Source organism: Tursiops truncatus, chromosome 3 (assembly GCF_011762595.2).
Source record: "Tursiops truncatus isolate mTurTru1 chromosome 3, mTurTru1.mat.Y, whole genome shotgun sequence".
Classification (NCBI taxonomy): Eukaryota; Metazoa; Chordata; class Mammalia; order Artiodactyla; family Delphinidae; genus Tursiops; species Tursiops truncatus.
Genome location: NC_047036.1, coordinates 25,787,326 through 25,809,862, shown reverse-complemented (window position 1 = coordinate 25,809,862; position 22,537 = coordinate 25,787,326). Strand labels below are relative to the sequence as shown.

At 40.0% G+C, this 22,537-nt stretch overlaps 1 protein-coding gene across 1 annotated transcript in view; it reads left to right on the top strand.

Annotated features, from left to right (window-relative positions):
* Positions 1-22,537, top strand: part of DROSHA (drosha ribonuclease III) — a 128,845-nt gene that overhangs the window by 74,931 nt on the left and 31,377 nt on the right. Inside the window, exons 18-24 of the mRNA XM_073801844.1 lie at positions 456-594; positions 930-990; positions 7,367-7,426; positions 8,734-8,833; positions 12,676-12,778; positions 14,969-15,039; positions 21,581-21,625. Coding sequence (XP_073657945.1) covers positions 456-594; positions 930-990; positions 7,367-7,426; positions 8,734-8,833; positions 12,676-12,778; positions 14,969-15,039; positions 21,581-21,625 — 579 coding nt within the window. The remainder of the gene's footprint in view (positions 1-455; positions 595-929; positions 991-7,366; positions 7,427-8,733; positions 8,834-12,675; positions 12,779-14,968; positions 15,040-21,580; positions 21,626-22,537) is intronic.

The following is a 22,537-nucleotide window of genomic DNA, read 5'->3' as shown; positions in this document are numbered from 1 at the left end:
GCCGCGGAGCGGCTGGGCCCGTGAGCCATGGCCGCTGAGCCTGCGCGTCCGGAGCCTGTGCTCCGCAATGGGAGAGGCCACAACAGTGAGAGGCCCACGTACCGCAAAAAAAAAAAAAAAAAAGAGAGAGACTAAAGCTAAAATTTGCCCGTCAAACCTGACCACTTCTTTCAGCTTCTCCTCCTTTATGGCTCTTCTTTCCAGGTGCTGTATATTCTAATTCGTCTCTGAAAGATGTGGTTTTTTAGGTTTGTTTAGAAGAGCTTGCACCAAAGCTTTGGAAATGTGACATTGGAGGAAATAGGATGGAAAGATCGGGGATTAAAATTTGACTAGATAAACAGATCTCTTTCCTGTTTCATTTGAGGTGATATAAAGATGGTGCTTCTATGCTGAATTTGTTTTTGTTTTTATGCTGAGTTTTTAAGACTGAACTTATTTCACCGAAATTTTAGCTGGCAATGACCCACCCAAGTCATCACTTAAATTTTGGAATGAATCCTGATCATGCCAGGAATTCTTTGTCTAACTGTGGAATTCGGCAACCCAAATATGGAGATAGAAAAGTTCATCACATGCACATGCGGAAAAAAGGTATGTTTGGATTCCACTCTCCTGTTTTGTTCTGTGTCTCCTGTTGTAAATTAAATCCCCACCAGGAATGGTTCCCTGGTGACTGATTCATTCTCTCTTTCTTTAGTGTTTCCTGACCCATATGTAATAACATTCACTTTGAGCAGAGCATTATGATAAGAGTAAATGAATTTGTGAGAAAATTTCCTTTCTCCTATCAAGTGTTTTAAGTAACTAAGTTGATCAGACTTGCTAGTCAAATTGGGGTGAGATAGATAATTTTCTTTCTACATGTCATATGATGGTCCCAGAATTCTTCTAACAGTATTTAGTTGTGATTTTTTTTTTTTTAATAGGAATTAACACCTTAATAAATATTATGTCACGCCTTGGCCAAGATGACCCAACTCCCTCAAGGTAAAGTAGATTTTTTAATAATAAACTTTGTTGAGATATAATTCACATACCATACAATTCCCCCATTTAAAGTGTACAATTCAGTGGTTTTTGGTTTATTCACAAAATGGTGCAACCATGATCACTGTCTAATTTTAGAGCATTTTCATCATCCCCAAAAGAAACCCCATACTCCCCATTTCCCTCAGCCTGCCCAGCCCTGGACATCCACCAGTCTTCTTTTAATCCATGTTCAATATTTCTGGATTTACCTATTCTGAACATTTTGTATAAATGGTGTCATATAATATGTGGTCCTTTGTGACTGGTTTTTTTACTTTACATTATGTTTAAAAGATTTATCCATGTTACAGTATATGTCAGTGTTTCTTTTTATTGCCAAATAATATTCCATGGTATAGGTATACCATGTTTTATTTATCTAGTCACCAACTGATGGTCATTTGTTGTTTTTACTTTTTGGTTATTATGAATGCTGTTGCTATGAATATTTGTATACAGGTTTTTGTATGGACATATGTTTTGATTTTTCTTGGGTATATACCTAGGAGTGGAATTTCTGGATGATATGGTAACTCTGTTTCACCTTTCCTTTAAGGAACTGCCAGACTGTTTCCAAAGTGGCTGCACCATTTTATTTTCCCAGCAGCAATACATATGAAGGTTCTGATTTCTTCACATCTTTCCCAACACTTGATATTATCTGTCTTTTTGAACCTGGGCTTCCTAGTGGATATGAAATAGTATCTCATTGTGGTTTTGTCATATTTCCCTGATGGCTACTGATGTTGAGCATCTTTTCATGTGCTTATGGGCCATTTGTGTATCTTCTCTGGAAAAATATCCAGATCCTTTTCCCATTTTTAATCAGGTTACTTTTTGTTGTTGAGTTACAATCATTTTTTAATGTATTCTAGATACAAGTCCCTTATCAGGTATGTGATTTGTAAAAATCTTTTCTCGTTCTATGGATCATCTTTTCACTCTCTTAGTGAAGCACAAAGGTTTTGATGAATTCCACATAATAGATAAATTTTGTTGCTTTTCTTGCTTCTGCTTTTGGTGTCATGTCTAAGAAACCATTGCCTAATCTAAAGTCATGAAGACTTACATCTGTTTCTTCTAAGAGCTTTATGGGTTTTTTCCTCTGACATTTAGATCTGTTCTGTTCTGAGTTAATTCTTATATATGGTATGACATAGAGGTCCAGCTGCATTCTTTTGCTTGTGGATATGCAGTTGTCCCAGCACCATTTCTTGAAAAGGCTGATCTTTCCCCACTAAATCATATGGGTTGAAATCACCCTTGACAGTATATTTGAGGGTTTATTTTTGGATTCTTAGTTCATTCTATTGATTTTTATGTCTGTCCTTAAGCCAGTACCACACTGTCTTGATTACTGTAGCTTTGTAATAAGTTTTGAAATCTAGAAATGCAAGATCTCTTCTCTAACTTTCTTTTTTTCAAGACTATTTCGGCTATTCTAGACCTGTTACATTTCCACATGAATTTTTTAGTTACCTTAAGAACTTTTGCAAAGAAGCCAGCTGGGGTTTTGATAGGGATCGTGTTGAGTCTGTGGATCAATTTGTGAATGCTTACCATCTTAATATTAAGTCTTCTACTTAATATTGTCTTCTGTTCCCTGAACATTAGATGTCTTATTTTTTCTTTGTTGTCTTTAATTTCTTAGTAATGCTTTTTAGTTTTCAGAGTATACATTTTGTATATCTTTTGTTAAATTTATTCATAAGTATTCTTTTCGATGCTATTATAAATGAAATTATTTTCTTAATCTTTATTTTTGGATTGTTCATTGCAAGCATATAGAAATACAATTGATTTTTGATTATTGATCTTGTATCTTGCAACCTTGATGAGCTCATTTGTTAGCTCCAGTAGTTTTTTAGTGAATTCCTTAAGATTTTCTATATAGAGGATCATTTCACTTATAAATAGAGATATTTTTACTATTTCCTTTCCAGTCTGGATGCCTTTCATTTCATTTTCTTAACCTAGTTGCCCTAGCTGGAGTCTCCAGTACAATATCAAATAGAAGTGGTGAGAGAGGATCCTTACCTTCTTCCTAATCTTAAATGGAAAACATTTTTTTACCATTGTGTATGATGTTATCTCATAGGTGCCTTTTATCAGATTGAGGAAGTTCCCTTTTATTCCTAATTTGCTGAATATTTTTGTCATGAGAGTGTGTTGAACTTTGTCAAATGCTTTTTCTGCATCTATTAAGATGATCATGTGTTTTGTTCATTTATTTTATCCACATGGTGTATTACATTAATTGATTTTGGGGTGTCAAACCAACCTTGCCTTCCTGGGATACATCACACTTGATCGTGGTATATAATCCTTTTTATATGCTATGTTTAGTTAGAATTTAGTTTGCTAGTATGCTGTTGAGGATTTTTGGTCTGTAGTTTTCCTTTCCTGTGACGTTTTAGTCTGGTTTCACTATTAGGATAATACTGGCCTCATGTAATGGGTTGGAAAGTTTTATATGTTAGCTTTCCGTATTTTATTTCTTGATTTTAAATGATACCGTAATATATGAATATTCTCATTTTGTGGCCTGGAACCCCTGAGGAACCTGGGAAGGAAGTAGGCTGAGTCTATATAAACTCATTAACACCCTGGAAAACTGAATGGAAGTAAATGCCAAATGCTGATGGGGCTCTGATGTTACTCTCAGGAGGCTTATCTCTGTGTGTGAAGCACAGCAGGTTCTATTTTGAAAGCCAGTAGAGGAGGTTGCTTGAGGGCGGCTTACTTTTTAAAACGGGGCATTGAAGAGTTGAATAGCCAGGTTTGTCCCTCTTGGGATCCAGACTTAGATGGATGAAAGGTAGGTAGAGCAGGGTTGGAAGTGACAGAGTTGAGACACTGCTGCAGCTGGTAACTGGCCTCCACAGTGAGGTAGGTGCCCAGCTGAGCTAGTGTAGCTTCCTTTTCTACCTTTTTCTTCATATATCACTTTTCTTTTCAAATAGACTTGCCTTGACGTTGCTGTCTTTTGAGGTTATCATAAACCAAACTGTCTTTCCTCTTCAATCAAGAGGTAAAAAGAAAGGCAGGACAGAACTTTAAAATTCCAGTTTGAAGATGATCACATGCCTCACTACTGTGTTCTGTGAGGGTGTAAGATCAGAAAAGGACTGTCTAATTAGAGGAGCCCTTAATCACACCCTGAGGGATAGCGTGGCCATGGTTTCATTTTACCTTGCTATACTGTGGATTCTCCCGATGACCGGTTCTGTATTTTAATAAGTGAAACCCTTGGTCCCCTGCAGCCCCTTTAGCAAGGCCGCACACACAATAGACACGTCCTTTTCAACAATGAAAGCACAGATTTAAGTGACCTTTGTCTCATCTACCCAACCACAGTTATTGGTATGTAAATTATGTCTTTTGGTAGCATAGTTTAAACCTCATGGTTTATGTTTTCTTACTGTGGCCAAGGGAACTATAGCTGAGAAACTGTGTTCTTTCTGAATTTACCATTTTGAAAATGATAACCATTGATAGAGAATAAGCAGACGCTCTCTCTTGTCCTTTGACTTCTGCCCTGGCCTCTGCTGCTTGCGCTGAGAGCCTCTTGCAGTAGGTCTGATCTTTCGGCTGATGCAGAGTCGACCCCAAGTTTCTGTTCAGAAAGATCCTCGCAGCCTCGGTGGCCGGGCCGGCTGCTGCTTGGCTGCGGCTGTCCGGTAGCCCCAGCTGTGTCAGTACAGCCCTGGGAGCCATACTGAAGAAACTCAGGCGAATGTAGTCCAACAGACATTTATCCAGTGCCTTTGGAGCTTGAGGCAGTTCGTGGATATTTTACAGGGATCCAGAGGCAAGTAAGACAAAGCCCCCACTCGCCAGGAGGTGTGACTGCCTGGGGTGGGGTAAAAGTGCCGTAAACATAAGTAACTTCATATAAGGAAGACCCTGCTAAGTGCTTCAGTGAAGGTCAGAAACAGAACATACACAGCAGACTGGGGGCTAAGGAGAGCTCTGGTGGTTGTTCACGGATTATAGGTCAGTTATGCACTGTGCACCAGAATAATTGCAATCACTTGAAACGACTTGCCCTCTTCCCTGTTTGTTTCTTTTTTTTTTACATCTTTATTGGAGTATAATTGCTTTACAATGGTGTGTTAGTTTCTGCTTTATAACAAAGCGAATCAGTTATACATATACATATGTTCCCATATCTCTTCCCTCTTGCATCTCCCTCCCTCCCACCCTCCCTATCCCACCCCTCCAGGCGGTCACAAAGCACCGAGCTGATCTCCCTGTGCTATGCGGCTGCTTCCCACTAGCTATCTACCTTACGTTTGGTCCTGTTTGTTTCTTAGTTTGCTGTTACAAAGTGGGATGCAGTAGTCTCTGCTCCTTGGAAGTATAAGTATATCTTTGAAATGAACACTATCCAATTTCAAATGTCAGTGGTTATATCTCCTCCCAAGCAAGCTTGCTCAGAATTTCAGACTAGAGAAAGGAAAGAGAGAGCCAACGAGCTAGTAGGTTGTTTGGGGAATCTGCGTCTGGCACTGAAGGTGGAGGAACAAGGCAGGTAGGGGAGCTTGGTGGAATTCTTCCCCCAGCCCCTCTGGGTACCACTCCTCACCCCTGCCCATCCTGCAGTGCAATTAGTGCCACCTTCTGCCAGGTCTCCCTTCAGGCTGCCTCTCCAGGCTTCATCTTGCTATTTCTGGAGCCTCCTCCCTAGATCTTAGCTGTAACCTGCTTGAAAGCTTTCTGTGACGTCTCGTCACCTACTGAATAAGTCTGAACTTCCTCACCTGGCAGTCTCAGCACCCAGTGATCCAGGCACGTCACTCTCTTCCCTGTGGCTGTCTGCACACCAGTAAGACTGAGGGACTTGATGTGCTGCCAGACGTACCCTCTCCCTTCCCTGAATGCCAGCAGTAATTGTGCCTGTGGAATGCCCTGTGTACCCTGTGACATCCTGCCCAGATCCTGCTGGCATTTGTTTTATTGTGCATGTTCTGGTTCTCCCAGGTATTATAATTGTGTCATAGTCTGATTTTTTTTTTTTTTAAACTGTGAGCATTTTGAAGGTCTTTTGTCCTACTCTTTTTTCTTTCTTCAAATTCTTTTCCTTTTCCAACTAATGCCTTTCACAAAGCAGGGGCTCAGTAAATAAGTCTTAAAGGAAAGAATGCCATTCATGACATTACTTTTATTCTGGGTTATTTACTCGTTGACTAGAAATAGGGAAATGGGGGCATTAGGAAAGGTCACGGTCAGAGCCATCAAAAGTTTAAATGGCTGGTTACTCTCGTAATCTGATTTGGGATCAGCTAGCGTTTACAAAAAGACATGAAGACTTAAAATTAATAAATAAAAATCTGTCTGCCTATCAAAAACTACAAAATAACTTTTAGGATGGCATCATCTCAAGTGAATATGCAGCCCATAATTTTTTAAAGTGTCACTATTTAACCACGTAAATCTCAGTTGTATAGTTACATTTAACTCATGCACATTACAATGAAATGTTACCACAGAGAAGGTCTCTGAAGGATTAGGCATTCGTTTCAGCCTTGTACTCCAACATGAGAAACAGCCTGTGAGAAGCACATTCATCATGTAATTAAGATATAAATAAAATGCAATCTCTGCACTGAGGGGGAGAGTATTAATTTTGATGAGGGACTCAGGCAGGGATTCATCTGGAGCTCACATTTTGCTAGACCTTGAGAGATGGGTAGGTTTTCAATGTGTCTCAGTGCACAGGGGAGAGCAGAAGCCTCCAGGGCGGCAAGGAGCTTGGCCTGAGCAGAGGCACTGAGTATTTTAGGGGATGCCCTTTTCAGAGAGGACCAGGCAGTTTCGGAACAGGACCCTGTGCATAGGTGGGAGAGGATAGCAGTGGACAGTGAGACTGAAAAGGTAGGCTAGGCCTATTTTGAAGGACTTTAGATGCAAGGTTAAATTTAGAATTCGGAGTTTGGACCATGGGAAGCTAGAACATTGTACCAAAGCTGATTTTTCAGTGTCCTAACTCTCTCTAAGAATGCATTCTCCTTTCTCTCGTCCACGTGATAGTGGTGTGGAAAGAGTCCCAATTGTTAGGGTGATGTCTCCTAGCTTTAAATCTGACTCCCAGGGGGAAGGAAGCACCAGGGTGGGAAGCCTGCGACACGTAGTATGAGGGGACACTCCCTCCCCTTCCCACCAGGCAGCCCCTGTACCTCCAGCTAAGATGGCCATCAGTGTTCTTGATTATGAGGAATAAGGTAGGGTGCTTTGATTACTAAAGGAGCTAACCCTCCGTATCCTTTTCTTTGAGAAGAGAGGGAGGAAATATAAATGTGTGCTATTTTAAGTGATCTTTTTAACTCTGTAGGATTAATCACAACGAACGGTTGGAGTTCCTGGGTGATGCTGTTGTTGAATTTCTGACCAGGTAAGTAGGCTTTTCTGCCATTCCCCAACAATTGCATTTTATAGGTAACATACTTAATACATACCTTCTTTGTAATTAGCCAAATAAGGCCTTGAAACACCATGTTTTTGGTCTCCTCTGTAGAGCTTAAAAGCTACATGTCTGTGGCTCTTGCACTCACTGATGCTCTAATGAGCAAGATTACAGGATGAAAGGCTACTGTCTCTGTCCTGTCAAGTTTATGTTCAAGTTGCTACAGCCAGAAGAGATCAGCTTGTCTTGGTCTAGATGCTTCAGAGCTTCTATTCAATTTGTAGCGAAAGGGATGATATTTTAAAATGTCACTTCATTTTCTAGGATTTGTCTTTGATCCCTTTCTCACTCTTCCTGAACTCAAGGGAAGTAAAGTTTACAAGAATTTTAATAACTAGATCTTGGGGGGTGTGTGTGTGTGTGTGTGTGTGTGTGTGTGTGTGTGTGTGTCCGTGTTTCTGTATGTTTTCTCTGCAGAAATATTTTAGGGTCCTTAATTTGGAGGTAGGGGTAGGAAAGTACATTTTGTTTTTTCATTACTCATAAAATTTCCCTTTTAAAGGGAGATAACACATGTTTCTCTTGGAACTGTCTTGAGCTATTTTTATTCTCTTTAGGTCATTTCTTTTCCCGGAAGGACATAATGAGGCAAAGGTGCTGTTTTCTAAGCTTGTTCTCACTGGACACAGTAGGACTAGACAAGCTCAGCTGCCCCGATCAACAGTGGGTCTGAGACACCAGTGTGAGAGTTAGGGGAGCGCAGTTAGTGTCATGGTCTGAACGGGTCTTCCATCAGCCTTCTTCCTAATTCCCTTACTTTCCTGATCAACAGCGCCGGTTCTGTGTGCCACTCGTGTTCCTGTTCCTGTCCCTGTCTGTACTTGTGAAGAACGTGCCACACAGCTGCCCTGCTCAGAGCTCCCAGGCTCCTCTTCAGGGGCCCTCATAACCCAACCCAAGCAAAGCCCTCTGTTTCCAGGCTCAATTTTCATGTATTAGATAGGTTTGCTCTCAGCAGTGTATGAATGTTTGTTCAGGTCTTTGTTGTTATCATATTTCAGAGAAATCTTTTTACAGAAGTCAATGTGAACGTATGAGTGAATGGTGGTGTTTGGGTTTTAGCGCATTCAGATATACCGTGCATACTGTTTAACTTTCAAAGACCCTACAGTTTAGTTCACTTCAGCTGGTATGTATTGCCCAGATGTTATGTGTCAGGCCTGTTTTTTGGACTCAGAACCACAGACAGAATATTGTGATACATGTTTACTTATATGCTTTTTTTTTTTTGGCAGTGTCCATTTGTACTATTTGTTTCCTAGTCTAGAAGAGGGAGGATTAGCAACCTATCGGACTGCCATCGTTCAGAACCAGCACCTTGCCATGCTAGCAAAGGTACGTCAGGTATCTGAAGCAGTCCATGCATAATTTTGCATTTGAATAAGTAACCCTTTAGGGTGCATTAAGGGTTTAATATTTTATAGACGAGGAAGGACTTTTTTGTTTGGGTTTTAAGGATTCAGCCTTATTAGTTCTGTTACCTTAGTGAGTTTCACCAGCAGCCAGTGAACTCCACAGTGAGGTAACTTGATAAGAGAAGAGGAAAAATTTGACAGGTGTGCGTGTACAGAGTTAAACATTTGGGGAAAGGAACATGAGAACAGAGTAAAAGAAATGAAACATTTCGTATTTTCCCTTTGTGTAATATTTCTGTATTATAATTGTTTTTAATTTACTTTAACAAGCAGAATTATAGCTTTGAATAGAATACTCCAGGCCATTTGTATCCACAGGGGATGCTTTACAGATCTTTGAGAATTCCCCCCAAATCACAAATCCTATTAATTAAGATTTAGGTTTTAGGCTGTTCAGCTAGCCACGTTGACTTAGCTGAGCGACTAGCAGAAACTTTTCTTGATATAGATTCATGGTAGGCATGTTTCTTACATTATCTCATTTGATCTTCCTGTCTCTGTACAGTGTCTTTTTTTTAAATTAATTTTTATTGGTGTATAGTTGCTTTACAATGTTGTGTTAGTTTCTTGCACTGTCTTATCATAAATCATAACGGATTGGACATGGGCACTTGCCTGGGCCGTCAGAATACCCACAGGGGGACCATGGACAAATTGTTATTCTCTTTGCCAAGCCTCTGCTTTCTCATCTATAGAATGGAGATGGCATTAGCATCTACTCCACAGGGTGGTTGTGAGAATTAAATGAGATTATCATTTGAGTTTTAATGATTCCACTTGTAAAGTGCTTGGTGCAATGCCTGTTCATAGTAATCACATAAACATATGAATAAACTAGTAGGAGTTAGTTGTTTTTATTGCTGCTGCCGCTTATAAATTACATTTATAAATCAATATATTTTATAGGCCTGTGGGTTTATTCAGTAGTAAGGGGAACGGTGGCTGTTAAATTCCCAAACAGTAGTGATCCATTAGAAAAGCTTTTGTGAATTTTCCTTGATTTTTGCCTTAAGTAGTTTTATTTTTCTTCATTTTGATATAAATGTTGAAATCTGGTAAAAAAGACTAGATAAAACCCATTCTAGTTTTATGACTGATTTTTTTTAAAACATATTTATTTATTTTATTTATTTATTTTATTCCGGCTGCATCAGGTCTTAGTTGTGGCACTCGGGGTCTTCGTTGCAGCGTGCGAGCTCTTTGTTGTGGTGCACGGATTTTCTCTCCCTAGTTGTGGCGCGTGGGCTCCAGGGCACGTTGGGCTCTGTAGTTTGCAGCACGCAGGCTCTTTCGTTGAGGCGTGCTAGCTCAGTAGTTATGGCACACAGGCTTAGTTGCCCTGAGGCACGTGGGATCTTAGTTCCCCGACCAGGGATTGAACCCGTGTCCCCTGCATTGGAAGGCAGATTCTTTACCACTGGACCACCAGGGAAGTCCCTGACTTCTTAATTTGATCTTGCCAAGGTATTAATTACATCTAAAATGTGGTTACTTTTATCCCACAGTTTTCGTGTTAGCAAGAGTGCATTGCTTTATCATATATAACATCCTCATCATAGCTATGTTGGTAGGCTTTGACCTAGCTTCAGTGGCATTTGAGAATATAGACAGTGATGCCTTCAGGAAAAACTATAGGCAACAGGTATGCTAACTTGGTTTTAGCCTTACAGTGAATGAAATTCCACAATCTATATAAAACTGCTTCAATGTTTAGTTGATTTAATTGTCAAGATGCTTCCTGATAGTTCATGTAAGTGTCCATTGGAAATACCTTTAATAAGTAGATTGTCAGCACACTCCCCCCACCTCGCCATTGTTTTCTTTTCAGTTTCAGATATAATAGAATTGCATAATTGTTTTTCAAACAATTGTAGGGAGGATATTTACAAAGTGTGGGAAATTACCATAGTATGAACATGGATGCTGTTACGTAACACAGTGGGTGCTGTACAAAGCCATGAGTTATGATGGGGGTGGCCAGTTTCTCCCTTCAGGGGTTTCTGTGTGATCTTCCTCTACCCCAAACCCTGACATTCCCATAGCACTCAACACCCATCTCCTCCAGCAGTAGGCAGTGGTGGTCTTACCCTTCTTCTGTCTAGACCAGTGGTTCTTAACCATTTGGGAGGAGGGACTTGGTGGAGGAGTATTGTTGACTCTGAGAAGGTAATGAAAGCTCTGGGTCAGCGCTCCAGACAGGAACATTTTAACACATGCACAGTGGAGCACCACTCTCCTTTTTAAAATTTCCACTAATGCCTTCATGAAAAAAATAAGGATATAGAGGAGGTATTACGAGAAGTTGGAAAATTCATAGCATTCCAGAATAGTTGCTTATAATATAAAATATGGCTTGCACTCTACTCTCAAGCACGGCTCCAGAGATAGCAAACAATTGGATTTTCCCAGTGAAGTTGTGAAACAAGTGAAATTTACAGATTCTACTATAAACTCTTGCACTTGGAGATCAATTTTTTAAAAAGAGGTGGTTTCTGCTGTTGCATTTGTGGTAGTCAAAACTCTCATTTGAGTTTACAATACACTCATGAATTCCTAGGAATACAAAATACTGATAGCATATATGTCCCATTTTTATGGTCCCTTTTTCCAATGTAAACAGATATGGGTATTTTTAAGATACATATCAAGACATACAAAATCTGAGTCTCTTTTATCTGAGAGCTGATGGGATTCGTATTGTCCTAGGTTGTTCATTGACTTGCGACTTGTTCCATATTATGTGGCATGTTATTGCTTAGTAAGTATTTATTGAACTGAATTACATGGTAATAGAAACAGATTTATTGCATGCTTATGCAATGTCTGTATCTTTCTCCTTTTATGGCATGAATTATGATTTCCATTTATTCAATCTCAGGAGTTTTATAAAAAACCATACTGTGTCTAGTTCTAAAAGGACTTGATTTGTACATTGTAATACAATAGGATAAGAAATAAGTAGGTACTGAACTCAAAATAAAGAGAAAATATGGGTAAGACAGTAAATGAAGGCGGAAGTAAAGTTAGTGTGCACAGATATATTCATTAAGTCCTAAACAATTTCTAGAACTGGGCCGTAAATTTGTCTCTAAACTTGTCTGAGGCCAAATAAAAAAAGAAAATATAATTCATTATAAACCGTATTCCCAGAGCCCTTAAGATAGTTCCAACCCATTGCTTAGATCTCACTGAGACTTTAGAAGGATAAGTGTGGAAACCTCAAAAAGCAGACATAAGTGCAAAGCTATATGGCTCCCCAAATCCTTGTCAAATAAAAAAAAAAGATTTAGAGATATAAGACATTTTGAAGTCTTCTGAGGGTCCCCATTTACTCTACCACATAAAAATCTCTTACATATGGTACAAACACCATCAGTACCACATAACTCTGGAATCCTAGAGGTTAACTTTGGGTTGGGTTTGTATCTCCCTAGACGTATTGGGTGAACCCAAGGGTATCGTCTTGTAACAGAGTCTTATTCCAGCTTAAGCGAGTCCTTTTTCTGAACCTGGAATTGGACAGCTCAGATCTGATCAGTTCTGAACCAAATTGAACCATCAGAGTTCATAGAAGCTTGTTTGGGGAAAAGTCGAGGTTTGTCAGTGCTAAGCCATATGTAAGGACTCGTAGGGAATGGTGACTAAATTTTCACATAAGGCCAATTAAATTGTAACCATACCCCTAGGAGATGCTGAGTTATTACAGTTACAATACGATTTTGTCGATTTTTTTCTTACTTTCTGTCATTTTGAATTCTGTAGAAACTTGAACTGGATCGATTTATGCTTTATGCTCATGGACCTGACCTTTGTAGAGAATCAGACCTTCGACATGCCATGGCTAATTGTTTTGAAGCATTAATAGGTAATTTCTCACTTATAGTCTAATTTCCTGCATGTCTACAATGTCTGGAGGGCACATAAAATTCAGTGTGGAGACTTGGGACAAAATTACTTGTTCCCAAAGCATGTGAGGTCCCCAGTATAATACCCACCTCCTTATACTATAGTTATTGTAGTTCCTCCAGAGCAGCAGTCATGCTTTCTTTTCTTGAAATCCTTGTACCATGTCATGTACATGCTTAGTATATACTGAACTGAAGTGCAATGAATTAATACGGGGATGGATTACTTGCCAGATTTGATTCAGGGTCACATACATAAATAAGTTGCTGGTGAGGCCCTAATAGTGTTTTTGATCACATTTTAAACTATTCACAGGATTTTCTGATTTAAACATCTTGAAGACACCACATATTTAAAATCCCAGGGCTTGAGTCTCTATAACTATTGTTTATTCACTTGAAGCAAGACTGATGCAGACACTTTACTTCCTCACTCAGGCTCTTTACTTCCTCAGTTTCTTTTTTACTGTAACTAGAATATAATTAGCTGTTTGTACAGGAAAGTTATGAAGAGTTAATTAGCTGGTGATTGCAAGTATGCTTTACAATGAAACGTTTCAGTAGATTGACAATTCCTTGATTTTTTAACGTAAACGATTTGAGTGCATTTTTCAAAGGGCTTTGTACTTCCTTATCAATTTTGCCCTCTTTCTTTGAAAATGAATATAAAAGCTTCCCATTGTAGTTCCGTGCTGATGATGGTAGCAAGAGAATGTTTAATAATTATCCACAGTCTTTTCACAGGTATGTCTGTTTTGCACAAATATGTCTATTTTCAGAGGGTTTGTCACGTGGAGTGACTGTGCTCTGTAGACATAATACTTTTGACAGTTAATGTTACAGTTGACCCCATAGCCTGGCACACATGATTCAGTTCCCTTTTGTATCATTTATTGGCTCTGTATCTTTGCCAAGTTATTGAATCTCTTTGAGGCTCAGTTTCCCCATCTATGACATGGAGATAGTATCACTTACCTCACAGAGTTGTAACGATCTTAGTATCTGATCCTGGTTGCATCAAATCCAGAGCAAAGTTCCATTTCCTTTAACCCTCCCCCAAATCACCTACTATGGGCCCCAGTCCTGTAAATGTTTTCTAATACCCTCTTACTAAGGTGCCCTTGAAGGTGAAGATAAGAATGTGAAAATGCTTTGTACAGGGCCTAGGGCATGAGTGACCCCCACAAACCCCTACTACTACTACTACTGTCATCATCATCATCATTATTATTGTTATTATTATCATTATTACTACAACTATTGATAAATAATAAGTGTATTTAGTCATCAAAAGCCCTGAATATTTTATGTGGAAAATAGCCTTTCTGAAGACAGATGTAAAAAATATGATTTTAAGAACTAGCCTACTCCAGTTATTTGATACCCAGTTAAGATGTTACTATAGTACTTACTGGTTATGATGAATGGTAAACATGTGTACAGTGCTTAGTTATTTCAAAAAATTTTTAATAATTATTTCTAATTAAAGGTAAAGGTTATCCTGATTTTTATTTGCAGAAGCCTTAATTGATCTGAGCTCAAATTTTATCTATGGTCTGAAATATAAACTATAAATATAGAAAATGAAACATAACATTTTCATAAAGTTAAGTATTTGTGCATAGTTCCCTTAGTCACTAATGGTTCATACCCATATCCTTCACGATAGTTCATAGTTGGCCTCTTTTTCTTACAAAATAAGGTTTATGTTTTAGTAAATTGAATTTCGTATTTCAGTCTAACTTATAACACAAAGCATAGCTAAAAGAGGGAAAATGCTACCTTTAAAACAATTGCTTCTGGGCTTCCCTGGTGGCGCAGTGGTTTGGAGTTCGCCTGCCGATGCAAGGGACACGGGTTCATGCCCCGGTCCGGGAAGATCCCACATGCTGCGGAGTGGCTGGGCCTGAGAGCCATGGCCGCTGAGCCTGCGCGTCCGGAGCCTGTGCTCCGCAGTGGGAGAGGCCGCAACAGTGAGAGGCCCGCGTACCGCAAAAACAAAACAAAACAAAAAAAACAATTGCTTCTGATCTTGTCAAATTTTTCTGTGAGTGGGTTTTGGCTTGCCTTTTTGCTTTTTTATGGAGATATGTCATTTTCTCTGAATATTAATGCAGCCTTCCTTTTGGCATTCTCTTCCTTTTATCTAGGAGCTGTTTACTTGGAGGGAAGCCTGGAGGAAGCCAAACAGTTATTTGGACGCTTACTCTTTAATGATCCGGTATTTATCTCGATTCATTTGATTTTTCTCAGTTATATATCATTACAGAAGATTTTATATCAATTAGTCTTTGTATTTTAAAGAGTGTATAAGAGAAACAAAAACCCCAAATCTACCATAGATGGTAGATTTCAAGCACTTCAAAAATAGCTTAGGGTTTCCCTGGTGGTGCAGTGGTTGAGAGTCCGCCTGCTGATGCAGGGGACACGGGTTCGTGCCCCGGTCTGGGAAGATCCCACATGCCGCAGAGCGGCTGGCCCTGTGAGCCATGGCCGCTGGGCCTGCGTGTCCGGAGCCTGTGTTCCGCAATGGGAGAGGCCACAACAGTAAGAGGCCCGCATACCGCAAAAAAAAAAAAAGCTTATTCAACTCTGTCACAGATGGGAAAGTTCTGTGGACATTTACACTAGTTTGGCTTCTACCCGAAACCCCATCTTTCCTCAGGTCACTTTTAAGTTAAATATGAATACAAATAAGGTAGGACTTTGCTTTATTTTGAAGTATCTTGAAATTAATTATGATTTTATATTTTATAATCATTGGGTACCTACCCCATGCAGGCTTAGTTGAAGCTATAGCCTTTTGGCTTTTCTGTTTATGATTTGTTTTTATGTAAGTTATGTAGACTAGATAAATGTATATTTATTTTAGAAAGTCAGTTCATAGGGAGTTTCTGATAGGGCTATGAATAAAGAATATGGAAGTACTTTTTTTTTTTTTAAAGCAAGTTATAGCTCAAGAAGAAATGATAGATTCTAAAATAATTCCTGTTGTTACTAAAGTATTAAGCCATTAATATTGCCAGGGCTACCTTTTTAATCCTGCATGTAATAGAGCATACTGGCTGCTTTTTGTACCCAAACAAGTCAATTTAACATTTAAAGGGAGAGGCAACTCTGTATTCCCTATTGAAATGTCATTATAATTGAATGAAATAGCCCTCATGGAGCAGTAAAGAACATAGGAAGCCAGGGTTTTAAGCCTTTGTGAAACCTTCAATGTAAGTGGCTGTCAGATGTTATTACTGTATTCCTTAGGATAGTTTAAAAAAAAAAAGAATCAATAGCTTTGAAAAATGGGGCCTGGATGATGCTCATATCTGAGGATTTGATCTTCTTTTACCTGTTTTTATAGAGATAGGTGGTGATTTTATACGTGTGAATTTCCTCCCGGTGGGAGCATTATCTACAGGTGTTCCATGTCCCCCATTTTGTCCTACAACCTATAAACAAGTGTGCATCTCGATTTGTATCTGTAGCAGATGTATTTTAAGTCTTTTTCTCAAAACTTAAAATAACTTTGTTCTGGCCTTTATCTTTTGTTGGCAGTTTCAGCAACCTCTTTACTTTGTTTGCTCCTCCAGCCTTGCCTCTGTGTGCCCCCTCACCCCTTGAACCTATCCTCCACCTACTCCTGCCCCTGTCCTCCCATCTTACCTGCATCCCCCATCCACTCTGTGTTTCCGTTTTCCTGAATTATATGCAGCTTTATACCTGGTAGTCTTAATTGCATCAGTTTTGTTTGGATTCTTTTCTCTCTTTAAACTGCTTCTCTCCCACTTGTCTACTTAGCAGGCTTATCTTTTATTTCCAGTACCAGGTACAATGCTGGCATGTGCAGAGTTTAATAAATATTTGTTAAAGGAATGAAATGGATAAATGACTAAATGAAAAAGCAGAGTCTGAACATCATCTTACCAATGGGACGGCTGACATTCAGAATTTGTTTTAGTCATTTTAGTGTGTCTTTTGTGAAATTGAACAGTGCTTAGTAATATATGGTCTTCCCACTTCAGCGTTTTCAAGTGCGCACACTTGGACAGTCTAACTCATCTGACATCTCCATACTGTTTTACATCTCTTAGTTGTAGTATGTGAGAGATTTTGGCGAACCATCGTACTTTTTCTTGAGTAATGGTTCTGTGAAAGTCCAGTCAGCCAAAGACAGCCAGAGACAAGCTGTAGGTTTACTGACTCCACGCATGGGGCTGGGGGAGGGGGCAGGGGGCATGCTCATAACAGGGAGGGGACCCTCCTTTCTGAGACCTGGGCTGGTGCTGACCGGTTCCGAGGGGCCAGGAAAGCAGGAATCAGTTCTTGTTTGGTTGCCGTGTCTGAGGCCGGGTTAGAAGAAGCAGTGGGGGCTTCCCTGGTGGCGCAGTGGTTGAGAGTCCGCCTGCCGATGCAGGGGACGCGGGTTCGTGCCCCGGTCCGGGAGGATCCCACATGCTGCAGAGCGGCTGGGGCCGTGCGCCATGGCCGCTGGGCCTGCGCGTCCGGAGCCTGTGCTCCGCAACGGGAGAGGCCACAACAGTGAGAGGCCTGCGTACCGCAAAAAAAAAAAAAAAAAAAAAAGCAGCAGCAGCAGGGGATTAATTTGGGATTGGGTGCTGTCAGGAGCCAAGGGGCAGTTTAGCTATTGAGTGTCCCTGGCAATCTTTATTTCGGGGCTAAGACATAGCAGAGCAGGTCAGAGGGCAACACTGGTGGGAGAGCAGTTGTTTCTCAAACCAGGGGGTCGTTCAGGTTTTATAGATGCTGTAAGACCTTGAGGGAAATGCTGTTTCCTGTTAACTTGGAAGCTGGCTTTATGTGCGTCGTCCTATCAGCCCTGTTAACAGAAGGGCTATTTTTCTTTCTCAGCCTGAACTACTTTTTACTCTTTCAGCCCCAGGATGATTTTGCCAATTCTGTGTTTTCAGGTCTGTGTGACCCTTCCCGGCTTACCCAGTACATTCAGAGCCACTGTTTCCATTTGACCATCCAATGACCCTCTTAGAAACATAGGGAGCAATTACTATGTAATCTTTCCTAGTCTCCCACTCCCCCGCCATACACACCTCTTTTTGTCTGTGCATATCTGTCCCAATTTCTCTGACCCAGGCCTTTCTCTGGAGCTCCAGAAATTGGAAAAAGTGTCTTTTCAAATTGCCTCTGGGCAGCTTCACCTGGGTGTTCCACAGACACCTAATTTCAACAGGTTTAGTATTTGAATTCAATGCCTTAGCCCCCAAACATATATCTCCTTCTTTAATTTTATGATCTAAACCAGAAACCTTAGGGTATTCTTTTGTCCTTAAGCTTTTTTCTCCTCATCTCCATTCAGTTGCAAACCCCTGTCAGTTCGGTGCCTGGTATCTCCTGAGTGGGTTTATTCTTGGCCGTACTGCTGCTTTTTTTTTTGTTTTTGTTTTTTTTTGCGGTATGTGGGCCTCTCACTGTTGTGGCCTCTCCCGTTGCGGAGCACAGGCTCCGGACGCACAGGCTCAGCGGCCATGGCTCACGGGCCTAGCCGCTCCGCAGCATGTGGAATCTTCCTGGACTGGGGCATGAACCTTCATCCCCTGCATCGGCAGGCGGACTCTCAACCACTGCGCCACCAGGGAAGCCCCGTACTGCTGCTTTAACGTTTGTCCTCCTCGTCTCTCACCTGCCATAATTAACCCGTTGTCCTTCCCTGCTGCTCTAGTCCATCATTCATGCTGTGTTTAGTGTTGTCTTCTTTTTAATGCACAGATTTGATTATGGTCTTTGTGGCTTAAAATCTTTGGTTTCTTTATTGCCTGCCAAAGTCTGTATTACACAACATAGCATTTAATAGTTCTCATAATCTGACTCCCACCTATTTTTTCGGTCTCCTTTCTTTTTACTCCCTCTTTGTGCCATTCTAGGAATTACCTTTTTTTAATTTTAATTTTTTTTGAGTCTGTTATAATTTATTAACAAATAAGTGTTTATTTTATTTTATTTTTTGCTTTACAGTGTTGTGAAAAATTTTTTTTAGGTTTACAGCAAAATTGAGAGGAAGGTACTGAAATTTCCCATATATTCCCTGCCCCACACATGCACAGCCTCCTCCACTATCAGCATCCCTGACCAGAGAGGTAAATTTGGTATAATCAGTGAACCTGCACTGACATATCATAATCACCCAAAGTCCATAGTTTACATGAGTGTTCACTCTTGGTGTACATTCCGTGGGTTCAGACAAATATGTAATGACATACAGCCACCATTACAGTGTCATACGTTTTCACTGCCTTCAAATCCTCTGTGCTCTGCCTATTAAGAGTTACCCTTTTGTGTGTGTGTACTTTGAGACCTATTATTTGTGTATATATGGTATCCTGCTTTTGATTCCCTCCCTCTGCTGATGTACTGAATTCCTCAGTGTTCTGTGTTCTTAAGAATACAGCTGAAGGGCTTCCCAGGTGGCGCAGTGGTTGAGAGTTCGCCTGCCGATGCAGGGGACACGGGTTCGTGCTCCGGTCTGGGAAGATCCCACATGCCGCGGAGCGGCTGGGCGGTGAGCCATGGCCACTGAGCCTGCGCGTCGGGAGCCTGTGCTCCGCAACGGGAGAGGCCACAACAGTGAGAGGCCCGCGTACCGCAAAAAAAAAAAAAAAAAAAAAAAAAAAAAAAAAAAGAATACAGCTGAAAAGTCACTTCCTGACATCCCAGGCAGTGTTTTCCTGGCACTTGGTATATATACATCACTATTATAGAATTTGTCATAGTTTATTAAATTATACTTATTTACCTTCATTCTTCCCCACTAGGCTCCTTTGAGGACAGAGATAGTGTCTTATTCGTCTTAGTAAGCTAATATGTAACAGGTATTCAATAAAAATATGCTGCATGATCTAATGTCCCAACAGTCAATGAACATTTTCCAGAAGAGCAAACTGAAGGTAGAGGCTTTACCTAAGGTCCTTGGGCTAATAGAAGGCAGAGCTGGGATTCCAGTCGAGATCTTTTCCAGGGTATTTTCTCTGACCCCAAGGGGGCAACAGAACCTTATCTCAGTGTGCAGGGTAGAATAAAGGAAATGGATGCCATTGAAACAGGCTAGTTGTGAGGTTTTTAAGCTATTACACCAAGATGGGTGACAGCAAACATCAAAGAAGAAATCAGTGTTTTTGAGCAAAGAATACATAGGAGAAAGGAGGAAGATGAATCTAGAAGTCCCTGACAGTTTTGAGCTTTGGAGATTGAAGTTGGTCAGGAGAGATAGTTGTTTGTCGTCATTGTTGATGTCATCATTATTAATAGTGGCATTTTCTGTGTGCCAGCACTGGGTTCAATGCTTTGAGTACATTGCTCACTGAGGCATCAGAGAACAGTCTGAAGTAGGTACTGTGATTATCTTTGCCTTACACTTGAGGAAAGGTTGGCTCAGGGAGGTTAGGTAACTTGCCAACCTGTCTCCTCATCCTGCAGCTTTTTCTAACACCATACTCCCTAGTTTGAGGTGAAAGGTAAGAAGGTATGATTTGGTCATTTAGGTTTGAGGTAAAAGATGCCCATAAAGGCACCTAGAGTTATGGACTTGTAGCTTGGGTGAGAGGTCAGAACTGCAGCAGAGATGAACAAGTGATTTAAACAGAGGTAGCAGTTAAAGCAATGGGAATGACAGGGCTCTCCAGAGAAGCAGGTAATGAATAGGTCAGGCAGGGGGCTGAAGTTTGGTAAATGTCCGTTTCAGGTACAGCAGGAAGAGAAAAAGCATTGAGAGAACATGAGAAAGTTGCAGGAAGGGAGTGACATTCAGTATAATTTATGCTACAGAGAATTCAAGGGAAAGGTTATTGAATTGGTTAAGAGAAGTCCTTTAAATAGCTTTAAAAGAACAGTTTGATATTTAAGCTTGTTTTTTATATTGGCAAAATAAAACACCAAAAACAAAACCTCAGTGTATTTTATTAAGATGCAAGTTGTACAAAAATATCAGGTATTTTATTTCACTTTGTCATCATCTGATCACAAGTGATAATATATTTTCCTATACTTCCCCCCTCCAAAAATTTAAAAAAAAAAACTTGTCTTTTAAAAGTTTTGTCATTTATCTCAAAAACCTATCATCGAGGCCAGAAAGGAGATTAAGCTGGAGGCTCCCTAGAGTCTAAAACTGAAGGAAAAACACTTTAATCCCGAGGAAGGTCTAATTATAACTGCCTCTGGATTTAACTCAATGGATTAGGATTTTCCACAGAATTTATTCTTTTATTTATTCTCTTATTTCAAGTATACATTTGTAATGATCCACAGTAAAAGTGTGGTCTTACAAATCTAAGTGTTTAGGAACTAGATATGGGGTGTTTTCCACTCCATCTTAAAACAACGCAACGATAATGAATTAGTGCCTAAATAAAGGACCATTTGAGATGAGCTTTCATTACAAAAGGCACAGCTGATGTACATTTCTGGGGAATGGTAAACTAAAAAATGTGATTAAAACAGCAGCTTAATCCAGTGTATTAGGTTAAGCAAATGGGTAACTTAGTTTTAAAAGGTATCTTTGACTCTTGGGGGTGTGGAGGGCTCTTTTCCTCCCCAGCTTAATAGGCTAATTAGAGTCACTGCAGGCAATTTGAGTGGTGAATACACTTCAAAAAAAATAGTTTGCCAGCACTATTAAATTTGCAGTAAGTGGAGTCAGCATCTAAAATAGTTCAGTATTTCACATAATGGCATTTTATTTAGCACTCTAGAGTGTGTTAAATGGCTCCCTCAAGCATTAAAGGCATCACTCCATTTTCCAGGACTTGCGCGAAGTCTGGCTCAATTATCCTCTCCACCCACTCCAGGTAAGTGTGACCTTCCTGTCTGCAGTAAGCTTTATAACTCTGGGCATTCATGATGCTTCAGTCTGCCTTTTGTCCCTTCCTGCTTTTATCCTTTGATTCCCTTCTGTGGCTTTATGACTTTAAGCTGGGGTGTCAGGCCGGAGAACTTTGGAACGAATATTAAAACGATGCCATGTGTTGCCCTCTTTGTGGTCTGGGGTGAGGTGGGGGAAGCACTGGGAGTCGCCTTCCCTCAGGAGGCAGGGAGAACTACTTGCGTGGCTGTGGTTTGGTCCCCTCTCTTCCCCAAAACAGTGATAGTCAAAGCATAATATGTTGTCTCCAGTATATCTACATGCCTGCTATTATAGGGAAAATAATATGGAAGCAAGTCTGGGCTTATTACAAAGTAGAACAAATACTAAATTAACATTGCTAAATCGTAACCTAATTTGGATCTTAGAAGTTGAGGACTTTGGCTTTGATGCATAAAACATATTGTAAATTAAAATTTTAGTACAGTATAATGGCTTTTTATTCAAGATTTTGGAATTTAAAAGATCTACTTATGGTGACACTTTTTTCCCCAGTTGGTTTAAAAATTCTTACTATTCTTTGCTTTTATTACCATTTTACCTTGGAGATATACATCATATACATACACATGTAAATGTATACTCATATATACATATTTTTGTATATGTATATTATGTGTATATAAAAGTCATCACTAGTGGCTGAACTCTCTCATGAGAGGCTTTACAGTAATAAGTGACATTAATTCAGAGTACTTTAGAAATATTTTATGAGTATGAGCTTGCCCAGAGTTCCTGAAAATATTCATTTTATTTAAACTCTTCATATTTGCTCTCTGCTAGTGGTTAAAGTCTCATTGTTATGTGGAGCACCTGACTAGTGGTATAATAATCTCCA